The following is a 19,323-nucleotide window of genomic DNA, read 5'->3' on the forward strand; positions in this document are numbered from 1 at the left end:
GGCCTACTCTTGCAAGAATTTTGTGCATCAGCATCTCCATATAACTGTTTTAGGGTTCCCATTTCCTCCATGCCCACAAATCATCATAAACTCATTAAGTTGTAGGTAATACAACCTGAAAATCCAAACTTAGAGAGAAAATGATGGTTTGGCTTTGATATGCAGAATTCAAAAAACATCCCTCCCTCCCCCCCACACACACACCTTTATAAACTCTCCTCCATATTCTAAGCCAGCAATTTTCAACTTGCCACAGGAAGTTTTAAAACATGCAATACCTGATTATTTACTCAGAGGCATTAACCTCTTTTCCCTTAGATTGTTAAATAAAAAGAAATTGACAAGAGTCAACAGAACAATAGCCTCCCAGTATGAATGAATCAAATTATGCCCATTTTTCATCAGATCAGCAAAAAATATATATTATTTGGTATGGTGCAGAATTTTAGTAATTAGTTTGGGTGCCAGATGAGAAAGGCTAAAAATCACTGTTGGAAGCCAATATCCATCCTTGGATTTCTTATAAAAAACAGGATATTTCAGAGGAATGATGTAAAAAAAAAGTAGCAAAAAGTCTTAGTGAAAGACTCTAAGTCATGCCAAGTCAACGGTGAAGTTTTCCAGATGTTATGATTGATCTCCAGAAGCCTATAGCTCTCCATGGGGTTTACCCTAAAATGGCAGGGTAGCCCTCATAGTGGCCTTCCTGAATAGAGACTACTCTTGTTCAACCAAAGTAACATTTGAAGGCATCAAACCATGAATTCTTAAGAGAAAACTTTTTTTAGACCTTCTGGGTCTTATAATTTGAAAAACATCAATTACCAACTGTATCTTCCCTTTCTGGGCCAGATTTTTTGCCAAAATAAGAGAGTGTTTTCCTATTAGGATTCACATCTTTCATTGTACAGGTTTTATTTTTCATTTCCAAGATGTCAATTGGATTGGTTATCTGATAATCATTATCATATCAAGCATCAAAACCTAACTAGCGGTCTCAAAAATATACTCAATACTGACAAAAGAAAGAAACCCCTGTCCTGGAGCATGTGGCTCAGTTGTGTGTCATCCCATGTACCAATAGGTCACTGTTTCCATTCCTGGTCAGGGCACATACCGTGGTTTTGACCTTGATTCCCAGTAGGGAGTATGCAGGAGACAGCAGATCAATGTATCTCTCTTTCCTGGATGTTTCATTCCCTCCCTCTTCCTTCCTCTCTCTCTAAAAAATCAATAAAAAGTATATTAAAAAAAAACAAAAACTTCCATAGCCTGCTTGTCCACTAAAAAACTAATTACTCCTAGCTTAGAGTCTCAGAAACAATAAATGATTGTTGAAAGATATAATCCAACCTCAAATATACCCAGTGAGCTAACACCAATATCTGTATGGCTTCTGTCTTTTTCCCAATGAAAAATATATGAGTATTTACATATGAGTATTAGTATGATAACTAATGCAATTGGTCTCTTAAAAATGAAGAGGGGGAAAAAAACCTGTACAATACTGTGAAAACCAGGAAAATGGATGCCTTGGATTTAACAATCTGAATTTAAAAATGCTATCTTTTGTAATAAATAATGACCACTCTAGAAATATTCAGAGTCAGGAACACAGCTACATAAATCAGAAAGGAAAAAAATTCCTATAGTGTTATTGTTTAAGTATATACATCTAATAAACCATCAATTTCATAAACAAAATTAACTCATTTTACTGGCTTTGTGGTCTCTTTTCTTGTACATTTTCTAATGCTTTTGTTTCAGATTCTTCATTTTATATGTCTTTATGTTAAGGTTAGGCTATTTTATTAAGCAATTGCTAGTACATATTTTAATATATAGGAGGCCTGTTTATAAACTTGGGTCTTTGTTTTTGTTTCCATTGTCTTAGGAGGAGTGTTTGTCTTGGAAAGAGCGATTCCCAACACCTGCACTTGTGAAATAGTTCTGTGGTAATAATGAGTGGAGCCCCCTCTTACTGTGGCTATTGTTACAGGAAAGAAAATCTTCCAGTTTCAAATGAGTAGCTTGCTTTTATAATCTCACACAGGCCTTCTAGCACTGAATGCAGCTCCTAGATCATTATTGTATCTGCCATTTCACTATGTACATTGTTATATGAACAATAAGAATCTGAGCATTTGTTTCTTTATATCACCAAAAGCTATTCTTTTTTACCTCTTTATTTAGTGTCTGCGATGTTTACAAGAAATATTTCTAATCTGTTATAATTGCTGGGATAAGAGTGAATTTGGAATTGGGACTGGGACTAGATTACAAAATAATTAGATGCACAACAAATATACAAAAATCAAACTCTTATTAATTGGAATAAAGCCCTATGCCTCATAATGTTTGTTTTTAAAATGTATTTATTCAAGAGATTCAAAAGGAATGCAGACCAAAAGAAAAACCAAACATGACAGTGCATAATCTCGTGGAAAAACTCATAAGCAGCCCATCACCATTTAAAAGCTTCATGGGGCTATTTGTAGGACACAGCCTTTCTAGGTTTGAGTTCATGTCTGGCCATCCATTGGCCAAATGATCTTGGGAAAACCACCTTCCGTTTCCCAAGCAAGTTTTATCATCTCTAAATTAGGGCTATATTAAGTCCTACTTTATTTATCTTACCAAGTGAACTAATTTATGCAAATCTTGAAATGTTTGGATATATTTTTCTTTGTATTTTAGAAAGAAAGTATCTGGTGGGGCAAAGAAAGCCAAGGTAAATAACTACAAGATTGTTTGTGTGTGTGTGTGGGGGGGGAGGGGGGGGAGAATAATTAAATTATAGAGATAAGTTAAAATGGCAATAAGATGAGCTAGCTAATTTTTTTTTTTTTAGCTAAGTATGATTTGGTGGGCAGATAGAGAAAAATAAAGGGGGAAAGTGATAGATGATTACATTGGTAGCGGGGCTACAACTGCTAAAATGATGGGGCAAATGGAAACAGGAGGGGCAGCAAGCCCTCTCCTGGACTTGATGAGGTAAAAGGAGATGCCAATATAATAAAACTAAGAAAATGGTATTTATCACTTCTCTGCCTTTTGGCTAAGATCAAGTCTAGAAAAATGTGTTAACCAACTGGCAACTAGGAAGGATGCTCAGGACAGATGCCAACAAGGAAGGCAGAGGGAAAGCCCCCAAATCCCAGATGCTTAAGTCATCTGGCCACTGAATAGAAAACTTTGGGACTAACCTTGTTCTGATTATGCATTTTGTTACTTGTAGCCCATACCATCCCAACCCAGACTAACAGTGAAGCTGAATTAAACAAAATCAAAAAGTAATCTTGTAAGATAATGAAAAAGATTATAGATATTTTTGTCAGTGTCTTTAAATATCTTAATTGAAGCTTTTTTTTTTTTTTTTTACTTCAAATATTATCCCTTTGGAGATCTAAAAAGGTAAATTATTTTAAGGGTAAAAGCAGCAGTGGGAAACACACAAGATAATAAATTCACTTATAATTTTAATTAAAAGATGATGGGTGTGTTTTTACATGACAATAAGATTTATGTGTAAAAAAAGCATCATTCAGTTCAAAAAGCATGTATTTTATCTTTTAATCAGGCATTATGCTTAATTACAAGTTACTGAGTTTTATATATGAGTTGTTAGAGAATATATTTCATTTTTATAATGATCTACTTTCATAAAATCCTATATGAAGTCTAAATATATGGAGATGGATTAGACCATAATCATCTAGAGTGATCATCTTACATCCCAATTCCTTTGTTTGACAGAGGACCTTTAAAATAAAAATTTCCCCAGGGCGCTTAAATTTTAATTTCATTGATAAAAGCTCAATTTACAATTCTCCCTAAGATACATAGTTCAACCATAATTTATGAGTAAAATAACACTGTGCTCCTTCCTGAAAATTCTGTCTAGATAGGAAACATAATTTTTAAAAAGATGACTGCTAACTATTGAGCATAAGAATAATGGCAAACATTTACCACCATGCTTATTAGGTTCCGGGCATTCCTACAAACAAGAACTAGTCTTATTACCACTTTCCAGAGAGGAAAACTGAGACAGAATGGAGAGGTAACTTGCCAACAATTAAGAGTTTGAAAACAGAATATACATCCAGACAACCTGACTCCAGACCCCATACATACTTCATGAAACCCTACAATACTTCAGAGGAAAATAAAGTGGGTATAGGCAGTGTAAGTGTCTGACAGCAGCTTTCTTATTGTAGTGTAAGCGCCTGACAATAAGCTTTCTCACTGTAAGTGGGTGACATTAAGCTTTGCATTGCCCAGGCATCCATTTCCAAGACATCCACCTGGAATAAACATCACCAGCTGGGCGACCCAGCTACTAGCTAAACAGCTAGAAGAGGAGCAGGCCTCTCCCACCCATGAGGTTTCCCTTTTGGGGCCACTTGGATAACTGACTGGTTGAGTAACCCCACTTTTCCTTTCCATGCACTAATTCCATGCTTATTCTTTAAATTCACCAATAGTGAACCCACAAAACCTCAGGCACCCCACACTTGCCCCTAACAAAGGGAGAACCTGAAGTCTGCACACCCTTCCTCCCTCTCCCGGATGTCTGTTGCTGAGGTGCATCTTGCAATCATAAAAAGAACCCCAACAGCCAGACCAGCCACATTGGCTCCAGGTGAGGAAAGGCCTTTGAGGTTGCCACTAGCAGTACATGCTGGGGTGAGTGCCTCCCAGCCAATAGCATCACTACCCATAGGCTGAGAACCAACAGGAAACTGTATATTATAGGTTTTTTTAAAAAATAATATTAGCCGAGACCGGTTTGGCTCAATGGATAGAGCGTCGGCTTGGGGACTGAAGGGTCCCAGGGTTTGATTCAGGTCAAGGGCATGTACCTTGGTTGCGGGCATATCCCCAGTAGGGGGTGTGCAAGAGGCAGCTGATCGATGACTCTCTCTCATCGATGTTTCTAACTCTCTATCTCTCTCACTTCCTCTCTGTACAAAATCAATAAAATATATTAAAATAAATAAATAAATAAACAATAAAGAATTTATTAAAAAATAAAATAAAAAAATAATATTAAGTATTTAAACACTTATTTTTAAGTACGTTGGGATATCTGAAAACCTTCATAAATATTCTATAAAAAATTATTCATTACATAAAAATTAGAGGAACAAGCCATTATTCTGGCCAAGGGCTTCCTACGCCTAAATTGGTCCATGAGCCATAGGATGCTCTCTGTAACCACATGTTGGCAGACTCTTTGGAGTGATGAAACAAAATGGTACCACCTCGTTCCCTAAGTCATCAAAGACAGTGGGGAGGATTCAGTGTTTGCTGCTTCTTTAGAGTTTTAAAAGTAGCAAAATTTTCATCTACTTTCCTTTAACTCAAGCTCTCTTTGTCTTCATTTCTGAACCTCCTCCTCTAGCAACCGCATGGAAATTTTATTTACTTTATGTTGTTTTTATTTTTTTCTTCTTGAGAGTTAAACATCCATAGATGATCTGAAAGGTGATTCTCACCCCAAACCTTCCTACTCATAGACTTGACACTCTCCTCCCATAAGTAAGCCTTGTTCACCTAAGAACACAGTGTCATGGAGGTCAATCTCTGAGTCCAGCTTCACTGCCTGATATCTGGATATCCTTGACTCACCTTCCTCATGCCAAAGTCAGGACTGTTATCTGCTAAGAGGAAGAAATGGGATGATACACATACGTGGTTGGGCAATGTCTGGCACACAGTAAGCCACAAGGCCTGCTATTTTTATTACATAGAAAATCATTCTTTCGATTCTCTTGCTCTAGTTTTATCCAGTGTTTTTTCTTTTACCATTAAAATAGGTGTTGAGGTACTTTTACATAAAGCAGCCTTTATAAAACATTCAGCTTCAATCATGTTGGTGTTTGATTATTTTCCCTGGTACCACAATTGTTTTCCACCCATACTTCATGTTTAATAGTCTGAACTTCTATTCATTTAACTTTTCCTTATAAGCAAACCTGCCTACATTTTTTCATCCATGAATCCAGAATACATCTGTTATTAAATGGGATCCATTTTAGTTACCCTGTATGCTGCCTTAATATTATATGGTGTAGGTCCTCAACATTTTTTGGAGTAGAGGGGAATATATTCTTTTATTTTTCTTTTGTTTGATATATTTTATTGGTTTTTCACAGAGAGGAAGGGAGAGAGATAGAGAGCTAGAAACATTGATGAGAGAGAAACATCGACCAGCTGCCTCTTACACACACACCCCCTATTGGGGATGTGCCCACAACCAACGTACATGCCCCTGACCGGAATCGAACCTGGGACCTTTCAATCCGCAAATTGATGCTCTACCACTGAGCCAAACCAGTTTCGGCATATTCTTGAATGTGAAAGAAGAAAGAGCAACCTTCTATTCCAAGGCTACCTTTTCATTCTTAGCAAAAAAAAAAAAAAAAAAGTAAATTAACTAACTAAATAATAAAACTTTTAATCCCATTCTTAACATATATGTCCCCCTAAAAACACATCCTAAATATCTTTGTACAATTCACAAACAATTTCTCTGAATATTTTATTAGCAGAAATTACAGTAACAACCTTCACAGTAGAATCTAGGAGACATGCTGTTAAATTGCTCAGGTTTTATTTATCAGTCTTATGAAGCTATTAAAAAAATAAAACAAAGTTGAAATAACCAGCAACACTTTTCAAACAGTAGGCTGTTTCTTGTCATCTCCATTAAAATATCAAAAAAAAAATGATATCTCTTCATCAGTTTTAATGTGAAGCGAAGGACAGTGTATCGATAGTTGACTTGCAAGGGGGGAAAAAAGAAAACATGAAATATCAAAGCAGCGTGCCTGCCATCTGTGACGCCTGGCTCCTGCTCCCATCCCTAGCGAGTGTGCTCGTCGGCGGCTTCTCCAGTCAGTGCCAGATCCTACAGGTATTGTCCTTGCTGCCTATGAAGACACATTTCACAAAGTTAGTTTTCCTTTATCTCACTCCCTTCACTCTTTTTTTACAAGTTGACATTTTCTGGGTCACTATCAATTATCGATGAGCTACGTGTACAAGTTTCTCTGGGCTCAGCTGCCAAGCCCATGAGACGCTCAGCTCGAGTATTTCTGGAATGGGAATTTTTTTTCTTTTTCTTTTTCTTTCTTTCTTTCTTTCATTCTTTCTTTCTTTCTTTCTTTCTTTCTTTCTTTTTTTTTTTAATTTTGCATGATTCTGTCAGTCCTAAATCATGCAAGTTCACGTCTTACTCACAGCAGCAAACTCATGCTATGTTATATTTGGAGGGGACCTGAGATGCCAGCCATCCCCTCTGCGCTCCCTCAAGCATCGCCACCAGGGAGAACCACAGTGAACTTGAACATCCCCGGGTTTGAGTGTTGGCATATTAAACAGTACATACCACTGGAGTGCAGATCAAAATGTCAACAAGTGTTTCTCACCATCAGTCAACATGTGAACTTTGCATCCTTCCTACACTCCCCTCTATGACAGCACTCTTCCGAAGCAACCTGAAGTCCCCCTCCCCGAGGGTCGCCTTTCACATCCCTCTGGGAAGGACGGTCTTGGAGTGGTTTCCTTCTGAGGCCAGGCATGTCACATCAACACAGGAAGCGTGGGGCTGCGTAGACTGGGAAAGCCTGTGGATACCACACATGCCACCACAAACACCTTATGCTCTCAAAATGCAATGGCCACGCTGGCCAATTCTCTTCCAGTTTGTGCTTCTAAACCTACCCTCAGGCATGCCATTAAAAATGCATGTTGGACACTGGGGTCAGCCCTGAAAATAGGGGGATCAATTCAAACAAAGTGGCGGCTGTGCTGTGGGCAAGAAAAGCATGTCACCCCGGTTCTAATAAGCTCTGCCGTCCAGTTGGCCTTGGTGCTTTGGGGTGCACTAAATAAATCAAGAAGATATTTAGCCAAAACCGGTTTGGCTCAGTGGGAGAGCATCGGTCTGCGGACTGAAGGGTCCTGGGTTCGATTCCGGTCAAGGGCATGTACATTGGTTGTGGGCACATCCCCGGTAGGGGGTGTGCAGGGGGCAGCTGGTCGATGTTTCTCTCTCATCGACATTTCTGGCTCTCTATCTCTCTCCCTTCCTCCTATCTGTAAAATACCAATAAAATATATTAAAAAAAAAAAAAAAAGAAGAAGATACTTAAAGGATCTCAGGGATCTAAATGCCAGGCTAAAACAAGGCACAGATGATGAATATTCCTCCCCACTCTCTCCTGGGTCTTTGGGAAAACTGGGTGAGGAATGGGGTATGGGGAGCTGGCCTCACATGAAGCACATGGATTAGGAAAGGCGGGTCCTCTGCCAACCCAACTGAGTCTCCTTCTTCCCAGAAGTTCCCTGCAGAGCCCCCTCTGCCTGTCATCACAGCCCCCACCTCTGTCCTTGTCCTGGGGAAAGACCTGACCTGCTGTTCACAATAAAATACATGGCTTCTCATGGCCCTGTCTTAGGAGTAGCTACCTGTTAAGTTACAGTTGAAAGCCATAAACCCACAGAAAGTAATCAGTAATTTTAGAGGACTTATTAATTCAGTAGAAGGGGGAAGTTTTTAGGAGGGGGGGGATTTTAGGCCAGAGGGGAGATTATTTGCAGCATACCTGAAGTTACATGACTACGAAGCAGCCAATATACACAGCCAACCTTGCATATGCGACATTGAACTTATTAGACAGTGAAGCAATTCTTAAATTTAGTCAACATGGTGAAAATCACTGCAAGTTAGGCCTACTGGGTCTTAGTGCCTGCTTAGGGCTTCCCTGCCCCTCACTGTTGTAGCACCCACCTCTACCAACCCTCCTCCCGAGGCACCACACTGACATCGGACCAAATTCTTATCATTTTCCCCTCCTTCCCACAATTTAAATTAATTTATTCTCAAACCGATTCTTACAAAATGTTGCCAAATTAATTCACAATAAATTTGATAATGGTTGAACAGGTGCTTAATAGCTGTTTTCTTCCCTCAAATATATTTATGTTAGCAGGGAACATTAAGGAAAAAAAATAACTAAGCTTGAAGAATAAATTTTTAATGAGCCAGAACCTGACTGTGGAGAACCCTGGTCCTAACTTATTTTAGTTACTAACACCTAACTGACATGGACTGGATAATAACCATTCGGACCATGCCTGGGGAATGCAGAAACCAGCAAGTCAGGCTCAGAATTCTTACTCTGCCTAGAGCAACTAAAATTCAAAATCACAGAGCCTTACAGCCAGTGGCAGAGCTCATTCCTGTGGTTCCACGATGCAACTAAGATTAAATAATGGATATAGAACACCTCTTTCCTCCAAGTTGAGCCAGGGACCCCAGAAGAGAGGTAGGGATGAAGGTGAAATCCTTTTGGTATTCAACTTGGCATCTCTACCAGCCCGATTTAAATGAAACACAAGTCTGTGGTGTTGGTCTCTCCCCACCTGTGATGATTATGTTGCCTTTGTAGTTGAAAGCGCATGAGAAGATTTCATCCGTGTGTCCCCGGAGCACCTGGAGGCATTGGCCGGTCTGAGCATCCCAGATTCTCGCCGTTTTGTCAGAGCTTCCAGTTAGAATACGGTTTCCTTGGGGGTTGAAAGAAATCTATAAAAAAGAAAGAAAAAAACCATGACATGTTTGTGTAAAGATTCCCAACAAATTTAATCAGCAAAAAGGGGACATCACTAAGCACCTATCACGTTCCCAGCCTGGTATTTATTCTTATGCAAAATATTTCCTTCATGATGGGAAAAATCTGGACAGAAATATTGTCTATTCTAGCTCTCCTCTCCACCCCACCCCAACCCCACCCCTGACACACACACACACACACACACACACACACACAATTCTAAGGACAAAGACCAAAGCATTCTTATAGTTTGAATATTCCATTTCTTTCCAAAAAACTGGTGATGCCTTCTCCATGCAAACAAACACGCAGGGCCCTGCTGTAGATGAGAACCCCAGTCAGGCTCCTTTATACCCAAACCCCTAAGCTGCCTCTGCAACCCAAATTTTCTGGGGTCAAAAGCACAGTCTGTATCACAGAATAAGTGAATATTAGGGCCTACAAGAGAGGGTGTTCTGACTATTGCTACTCAAAGTGCAGCACTTTCCATAAACACGTTCTAAGTGTCTCTCATGTGCTAGGCATTGTCTAATGGTCCCTGAGCAGCAGTCAAAGAGAACTGTTGGTTTTCCATTCCTTTTGGTACAGTGCTCATAACCTTCTCTAAATCATCAGAAGGCAATGATTGGTGCCCACCTCCTCCATGCCTGAAGGTGTGATAAAGGCAAAGCCATGTCTTTGTTTTCATCACTGTGTCACCAATGCAGAGAGCAATGCCTAGCACAATGGAAGCTCTCAAAAAGCATTTGCTGAATGAATGAATGAATGAATGAATGAATATGAACCTTAGTTTGGCACTCCATAGACATGCTCTTATTAGGTGGCAAATTAAGAAGAAATATATCACTTAAGCATAAAATGCAATAATGTAGACACTTAGAACTCTTTATAGTCAGATTCATGCAAAAATAGAAGTGCAATTGTTGAGTGGGACATGCCAAACATGTCGATAGCTATCAAGCCAGACATTCAGAAATATGACCCAGCTCTCTCCTCAGCCTATCTCTCATGTCCACACTTGCCCTTTCCCTCTTCTTGCCAGCCCCTAAAGCTTCCCAGCCTGTGAAGAGAATGTTCTGCACACTTTCTTGGAGACCAGGCCTGCTATGCTCACAATGGCCACCAGCAGCAGGAGGGGAGAGAGCATGGCAGCGGTGGTTCTGGTGTCCAGGTGGAGCCTTCAGAGACTAGAAACCGTGAAGCTGATATTTTACAAGGAAGGAGCAAATTTTTTTGTTTTTAATATATTTTATTGATTTTGTACAGAGAGGAAGGGAGAAAGATAGAGAGTTAGAAATATCAATAAGAGAGAGTCATTGATCAGCTGCCTTTTGCACACCCCCTACTGGGGATATGCCCGCAACCAAGGTACATGCCCTTGACCAGAATTGAACCCGGGACCTTTTAGTCCCCAAGCCTACGCTCTATCCATTGAGCCAAACCGGTTTCGGCGGAAGGAGCAAATTTGACCTGAGATCAAGGAATTGTGCTAGGAGGCGAGAGTCACCAAGTCCCAGCCTTCTCTAGAAATATTCGAGGACACATCTAAACCTCAGATCACAGCCTGGATAGCCCTGCTCTGTGAATAAGATTTTGGGAAAATTAATACAAAATTCTAAGCTACCGCCTTAGAGTTTCAAGATAGGTCTTTTTAAACTTTATTGAATGTTAAATATTTCCATGAAATACTGCCTCAACTGCACCTAATTTACAGAAGACTTGATACTTTCTTTGCACAATATAACCTTGTGTGTCCAGCAGAACCAGGAAAATCACTTCATAAACTTCATAAATAGCTTTAATAAGTATTTTCATCTAGCTAGATCTTTTGCTGATGGCTGAGGAAAACACTTTTATAGTTTATGAAAAGTTTTAGAAATGATTTATTATACTGAGTGTGAGGACACACTTAAAAATAATGTACTTAGGTACCTAATTTCTAAATAGAATGAGATAGTTGGACAAACCTTAGTAGCTCAGTGGCAATACTTAAACTAAACATGCTATTTTTTTAAGTAAGTAAATTGTTCCAAATGAGAAAGCAACTCACCTTTGAAATCTCACCTTCATGACCTTCCAACTTAGTAATGCATTTTCTGGTGGCTGCACTGAAAACTCTTGCTGTTCCTTTTTTGAGGGGAGTGGGGATACATATATAAATTCATCTGAAATACAGAACTTTGAACCACATGCCTTGAATTATCTAAACATTTACCACTCTGACACACAGCTGTCTGCTAAGTTTGTCTTCTGTGATGAGAGCCAGCCACTCAAATTCAAGCTGGTCCCACTGTGGGTAAGAGTGTGAGGAATGCCTCTCTAGGCCTGAGCTTATCACAGGAGATAATGGATTTCAAGATAGAAAAGGCAAATAGGCAGTAACTCAGAATGAAAAAAATATTTAAAGGGAGAAAGAGGGAATGAAAACAAGCCTTGAGAGGCTGGGGATGAAATAAGCAGAAAGCCTACTATCATACCTACCTGTAATATGAGTCTATGGTCACAGAAGGCACGAGCAGCCACTCTAAGAAGGAACAGTGGCTGCCACTCAATGAACAAAGAATAGATACTAGAAATCCTTTTCAACAGAAAGAGCTAACAGAATGGTTTGCTCCCTGTTGTGTCCCCAGTGCCTAGAAGTACCATTCAATAAATAGATGCAGTGTGGATGGATGAATGGATGGATGGATGGATGGATAAATAGAAGAAAAAATACATGTGTTTTTAGAATTAAAAAGTGGCAGAGTTAAATAAGCATAGAAGAGAAAAAAAACAGCACTAATGCAATCGTTGTCAGAAAAAAAGTTAACATTTGTCAGGCCAGGAAAAGGATACTTTCTTATTGCAAATTATAGCATTACATAGAGTAAAATTAGCAAGAATAGGGTGTTTTGGACACAATTTTCATTCAAATATAAGCAAAATATTTTAATTTTTTACTTGCCTTTCTGACAATGTAAACTCAGGAGGCAGTAGACAAAATGATGAAAATGGCTATTTTAGAATTAATATAATCTATAATAATAAAAGCGTAATTAGACAAGACAGCTGAACAGCCTTCTGGACGTCCTTCCAGATGAAGCCACAGTGGCAGGGCTGAGGCAGGGGCAGTTAGGAGTGATCAGGCAGGCAGACGGAGTGTTTAGGGGCAATCAGGCAAGCAGACAGACTGTTTAGGGGCAATCAGGCAGGCAGGCAAGCAGTTAGGTGATCAGGCAGGCAGGCAGAATGGTTAAAAGCCAGCAGTCCCAGATTTTGAGAGGGATGTCTGATTTCAGGTTTAGGCAGGATCAGGCCTAAACCGGCAGTTGGAAATCCCCCAAGGGATCCTGGATTGCAAGAGGGTGCAGGCCTGGCTGAGGAATCCTCCACTTCCACTCCATGCCCGTGTACACAAACTTCATGCACTGAGCCTCTAGTCCTATATAATGAAAGCCTAATATGGTAAGTATCTGGTCAACTGGTTGACTCTTTGACCAGTTACTATGATGCTCACTGACCACCAGGGGACAGATGCTCTGACCGCAAGGTTAGCTTGGTGCTGGGGTCTGGCCAGTTAGGACTGATTAAGATGGGCCAGACATGTTGTGGAGCCCTCTCTCAATCCCTCCCCAGCCAACCAACCTCCTGCAGTCCCTCCCTGGCCAGTTGGCCCTCATCAGTCCTGATCATGCACCAGTGGAGTCCCTCAGCTTGGCCTGTGCCCTATCACAATTCTGGACCCCTTAGGGGTTGTCAGAGAACTGGTTTCGGCCAATCCCCACAGGCCAGGCCAAGGGACCCCATTGGTGCACAAATCTATGCACTGTGCCTCTAGTTAAAATATAAAACTTGCTCCTTAGGAGGACATTTTAAATGCCTTAAAGGAAAGTGACCAACTTTCTTTAAGAGTTTATTAATAATAGAAAAAGGAATATCCTACATAGTGTAATACTCTGAATTAGCACAAAAGCATTCTTAATCTTCAGAAAACACAGAATTAAGATAGTATGAAACCTTAATTTAAAAAAAAAAAAAAAGATTGAAATATGAATGAGATTTTTAAAAATAAGCCTTGAGCATAATTTCAAAGAGGAAGGAAAGAGTAATATATAGGAACAGATGTAGCTGCCCAGGTAACTCATTTTGTTGACAGGTTCAATTTTAAGAAGGAAATGAGGAGCAAAGACCAGAGATAAATAAAGAAATTGGTCTAATACTTTTCTAGTGAAAAGAGCAGATCATAGAAAAAACAAAACTAGAAGAATCAAGCTTGTATTTTATTCTCATCTATCGTGATCCTCTAGCCCTACTTGTTTCCTGTCCCCCATAGCACTGACCAACTCCTAACATACTGTACAATCTAACATTCTGTTTAATCTAACATTCCACATAAAACATATGTATGGCATTGGTCATTGTCTCCTCTATGAGGGCAGGGATTTTTCTCTTTTGTTCACTGATGATACTCCTTTTTCCTGGCACAAAGTAGGTAATATATATATATATATATATATATATATATATATATATGGATTTTTTTGTATAAATGAGAATGATATTTAAAAATGAAAAGGGCAAATTAGTTACAGTTGAAAGATAATTTTTAAAAGCCAAGATCTGTGAGAAAATGAAAAAGTAATTACTTTGAAAAATAAAATTGTCCAGATTCACAGGGTTTATATTCCAAGATATAAAAATAACTTATAGGTAATGTCAAAGAATTACCTTTGAAAAGCCCAGCAAGAGAATAAGTAAGCAAATGTAATTTTAAAAGGGAGTCAATGATGAAATAAAAACTGGGTAGCTAAAATGAATCACCAGCAAAATAATATAATGGCGTATGTGATCAACAGGGAAATGACATAGATGTTTTGTAGCATCATATGTGGTATTCATGAAATTGAGGCACATCGTGTAGCACCAGCCTATGATTATCAATAAGAAACACATAGTATACAATCATGGTGGTACTCATGAGCATGATGTATAGCAGAGCATTATATATGTTTATCATAAAGATTTGCTAGACATAGTGGACAGCACATGTGGTCTTAAAGGAGATAATGCAGATTTATTGTAGAACCATTGACAGTGGTCAAAGTGGCTGAGGTTGACATTGTATTGCATAGTGCATGGACATCAGGGACATGACCCAGAATGTACCATTATATATTGTTATTAAGGAGATGATAAACACCTAGTATAAAATCATAAGTGGTCATCATGGAGGTGATGCAGACATTGCATAGCATTACATGTGGTTATCAATGATATGATACAGACATAGTGCAGTAACATACAGTGGCATCATAGGGATACAGTTTCTATCATAGCTGGCCATCGAGGGATGACCTACAGTGTAGAATCACTCATTTATTAAATAAAGCATAAGTCCCTCCACAAGTTAAATATATGAACAGATGACCTACCATCAGCTGAAGCAGTTGCAATAAGCTTTCCAGTGTAATCAAAACAGCAGTCTAGTATTTCATCATCATGGCCTGTTAATGTTGCCATACATTTTCCACTTGTAGCATCCCACAACTGCAATTATTTAAAAGAAGAAGAAGAAGAAGAAGAAGAAGAAGAAGAAGAAGAAGAAGAAGAAGAAGAAGAGGAGGAGGAAGAGGAGGAGGAGGAGGAGGAGGAGGAGGAGGAGGAGGAGGAGGAGGAGGAGGAGGAGGATGGGGAAGGGGAAGGGAAGAGGAAAGGGAGGGGGAGGGGGAAGAGGGAGAAGGAGAAGGGGAAGTGGAAGAAGAAGAAGAAGAAGGAGGAGGAGGAGGAGGAGGAGGAGGAGGAGGAGGAGGAGGAGGAGGAGGAAAGGGAGAGGGAGAGGGAGAGGGAGAGGGAGAGGGAGAGGGAGAGGGAGAGGGAGAGGGAGAGGGAGAAGGAGAAGGAGAAGGAGAAGGAGAAGGAGAAGGAGAAGGAAAAGGAGAAGGAAAAGGAAAAGGAGAAGGAGGGGAGGAGGAGGAGGAAGAGGAAGAAGGTGAGGATTGTAACTTCTGGTCCAAAATGCAAAGACGGCCAGAAGTATTCTTTATATCATTCTTATGGTGTGAATTAACTGTGCCAAAATCATGTGTATGATTTTTACATGTTCTGTTCATTTTACCCTGATTCTGACAAGCTACCACAGCCAACCAGATAAAAGGCACACTTTGGACACAGAGACCAAAAGCAGACACTTAGATCAGGTAATGCAAATCTGATAGCACATTAGGAAAAAATCTCCAAGTGTGCACTTCAACCTGTGTGTCCTCTTTTCATCAGAAAGGTGTCAATATTAAGAAGTTTTATCTAAAACTACAATGCCAGGAAATGTGAAGTTCATTAAGATTATAATACATTTGATATATAATCAAATAATTCCATCGTATAAGCTCTTAGTAACAGAAACTTAAAGTCAGGAAGGCACTGGTTAAAACTTCTTGAGCTTCACTCTAATCAATGTTTAATCAATGAATAGAGGGACTTAAGCAAAAAGAATGTGCCTTTTAAAAAATAATACCTCTTAATATATTTGAATCCATTAAAATTGTCTTACTAAATCATAATTTCTCTAAACTTGAAGGATCAAAAACTTAAAATTAAAAACTTATCAATTATTATTTATAAATTAATATCTTAATTTTATAACACCTTTGAAATTTGTTAATGTTGCAATGAATATCTGACACAGTAAGAAAGCAGACATGAGAATTATAAAACCAAGGTATTTCTTGAGCTCACCATGCAGGTTTTGTCCATAGAGCCAGTCAATATCATAGAGCAATCCCAGTTGAATAAGGCACTGCTAATCTCTGCACAATGCCCAATTAGGTTGCACACCTTCCTGCAAAATGGAAATGATTCAAAGATGCCTGACGTCAGCAGATGTGCACAATTAATTATGACAAACCTATTTGTGTAAGATATAAATTCTAATTTTTACAAAATAAACTCTTTGATGACAAAACAAAGATGGCTTTACTGAAGCTCAAAAAGAAGTCCACTACTAATTTCATTTCAACAGTCAAAGATAGCAATATTTTTAACATAAGACCAGAAAGGCATAGGTTAAAAAGAAAGGTGGCCTGAAATCCTGGAAGTGTTCTTACAGCAGATGTGTGAAGCCCTGAAACCACCTGTCAGTGTCTGCTCTCTCTTGTAGACTTCACCCTGATGAGTGTCCCTGATGATTAACCCTTCTATCAAAATACAGACAAGTCTCAAGAGTGGGGTTTTATAACACAAATAGGCTAACTTAGTTAACTTCTTTGAAAATAGAGCCAAAAATAATTAGGAAGGAAACTGAAGTTCTGGTACCAAATTAAATTTAGGAAATTAGATGTGGTTTTATTTACTCATGATATCCATGCCTACCATAATGATAAGCCATTGAAATTTGATTACTTGTACAAAAGATAAATAATCACTATATAGCCAGGGTATTGCTAACATTCCTCTGTTATGTTGCTAATTGACGTTCTTTGTTCAAAATTCTGAGAAATCACATTATTTTTGTGGATTAAAAATATGGTTAAAAAATGAAATACATACGTGTGTCTTATTCTTAGAAAGTCTAGAACACAGTTAATACATTTAGAATTAAACCAATAAAACAACAAAGATTTGTCTTCTTAACCCTCTGATCGAGATGGAAAAATTCTTAAAAATTAAGAATACTGGTTCTGGCAGGGTAGCTCTCTTAGTTGGAGCATTGTTCTGATACGCCAAGGTTGCAGGTTTGCTCCCAGGTCAGGGCACATACAAGAATCAACAAATGAATGCATAAATAACTGAAACAACAAATCATTGTTTCTATCTATCTATCTATCTATCTATCTATCATTTGTCTATCTATCATATATCTAAGTCTATCTCTCTCAAAAAAAAATCAAACAATAATTTAAAAAAATATATATATATCTATATAAATAGAATACCTTCCAGTCACAGTGTCCCACACGACAGCTGTATGATCAAAAGACCCGGTGATGATTCTGTCTCCTGAAGTGTTAAAGGACAAGGAGATGATTTCAGCTGCATGTCCCTAAAGGAGAGCAGATGCCGTCACACATACTTTTAGGTAAAGCAAGTATTAGAAATGCACAATATCAGTGCCTAAAAGAAAATGCCAGAAAAGACAAAGCAATCCTACCTAATAAAAGAGTAATACGCAAATTGACCATACCTCTGCTACACCCACCAGCCACACCCACCAACCAATCAGAGCAAGTATTCAAGTAAACCCAACCAAGATGGCTATAGACACATAGAGCAGGAGGGAGGCTTGGGTTTCCCAGGCAATGGAGGAAGTCAAGCTTTCCACCTCCCCTTGCTGGCGTAGGCCTCCACTCCAGGCTACAAAGTTTCAATTGCAGAAGGTAAATAAACCCCAAATACCAGGGCCTCTGCTTCAGTCACCAAAGGGTGTGTCTGGCCTGCAAACAACTACAAGCCCCTAGCTCAGGCCACCCCATGCCCCAAGGGAACCCCCACCCTGATCCAGGACACCCTTCAGGGCAAACCAGCTGGCCCCCACCTGTGCACCAGGCCTCTATCCTATCTAATAAAAGAGTAATATGCAGATTGACCATCACTCCAACACACAAGATGGCTGCCCCCATGTGGTCAAATATTCTGCCTATATGTGGACATAAGATGGCCATCAGGGGAGGGCAGTTAGGAGTCACCAGGCCTGCAAGGGAGGGCAGTTGGAGGCGATCAACCTTGCAGGGGAGTGCAGTTAGGGGTGACCAGTAGAGAAGGGAAGTTGGGAGCAAACAGGATGGCAGGGGAGCAGTTAGACATCAATCAAGTTGGCATGGCATGGTTAGGGTGATCAGGCTGGCAGGTAGAAGCAGTTAGGGGCAATCAGGAAGGCAGGTAGGTAAGCAGTTGGGAGCCAGCAGTCCTGGTGGGATCGGGCCTAAACTGGCAGTAGGACATCTCTTGAGGTGTCCCAGATTGGAGAGGGTGTAGGCTGGGCTGAGGGACACACCCCTCCCGTGCACAAATTTCATGCACCAGGCCTCTAGTTTATATATAGAGGAGGAAAGATTAGTGGTCCACTGGGATAGGAATAGGAAGTGAGTAGAAATGGGCATGAGGTGTCTTTTGGGGGCAATGGAAATGTTCTAAAACTAGATTTTGGTTATGACTACATACTTTTTTAGGTTCACTAAGAATGGACAGACACTTAAAGCAACTCCATTTTCACTCAATAAAGTTGTTTGCTTGCTTTCTTGGTTTTGAAAGGAAGAGAGCGTGTTTTGGGAAAGCAGGGGCCTATATGCTTTAGGGGCTAATAATAGGTGATGAGTAAAAGAAAAAAGTTTGTGAAGTTAATAAATTTTAAAAAAGAAATGTTTATGTTAATTTAATGTGAATTGATCAATAATGATGTAGCCTTTGGCCTGACTTTCACCTGGTGAAGGTCTAGGTCCAACGACTCACACTGAGACAATGAGAAAAGCCCCTCAGCAGTAGATTCTACTGGGAGAAGATCCCTCATTTTCCTAGTTATTTTAGTACATTCACATAATTACTTTTTAAAATAATACAAACATCCATTTACAAATTAAATTCCTGGTTCATTCCACATGACAAAAATCAAATGTAGCGGAACATTAAAATTCTGAACACACGAAACAAGTGTGTTCTTCTCTGGCAGGAGACGGGTGTGCAGAGCAGGGCTCAGCCCTTCAAAAGTTTGGGAGGGAGAGGCAAAGAC

At 39.4% G+C, this 19,323-nt stretch overlaps 1 protein-coding gene across 1 annotated transcript in view; it reads right to left on the reverse strand.

Annotated features, from left to right (window-relative positions):
• Window positions 1-6,519: 6,519 nt before the first annotated feature.
• The window catches only part of DAW1 (dynein assembly factor with WD repeats 1), a 31,476-nt gene continuing 18,672 nt past the window's right edge, over window positions 6,520-19,323 (reverse strand). The window contains exons 8-13 of the mRNA XM_084891904.1: window positions 17,534-17,640; window positions 16,338-16,440; window positions 15,038-15,152; window positions 11,677-11,753; window positions 9,436-9,598; window positions 6,520-6,938 (exon numbers count right to left, since the gene is read on the reverse strand). Of these exons, the coding sequence (XP_084748030.1) occupies window positions 6,904-6,938; window positions 9,436-9,598; window positions 11,677-11,753; window positions 15,038-15,152; window positions 16,338-16,440; window positions 17,534-17,640 (600 nt within the window). The 3' untranslated portion in view covers window positions 6,520-6,903. The remainder of the gene's footprint in view (window positions 6,939-9,435; window positions 9,599-11,676; window positions 11,754-15,037; window positions 15,153-16,337; window positions 16,441-17,533; window positions 17,641-19,323) is intronic.

This window comes from Pipistrellus hanaki (assembly GCF_964339955.1).
Source record: "Pipistrellus hanaki genome assembly, chromosome: 8".
NCBI classification, from domain to species: domain Eukaryota; kingdom Metazoa; phylum Chordata; class Mammalia; order Chiroptera; family Vespertilionidae; genus Pipistrellus; species Pipistrellus hanaki.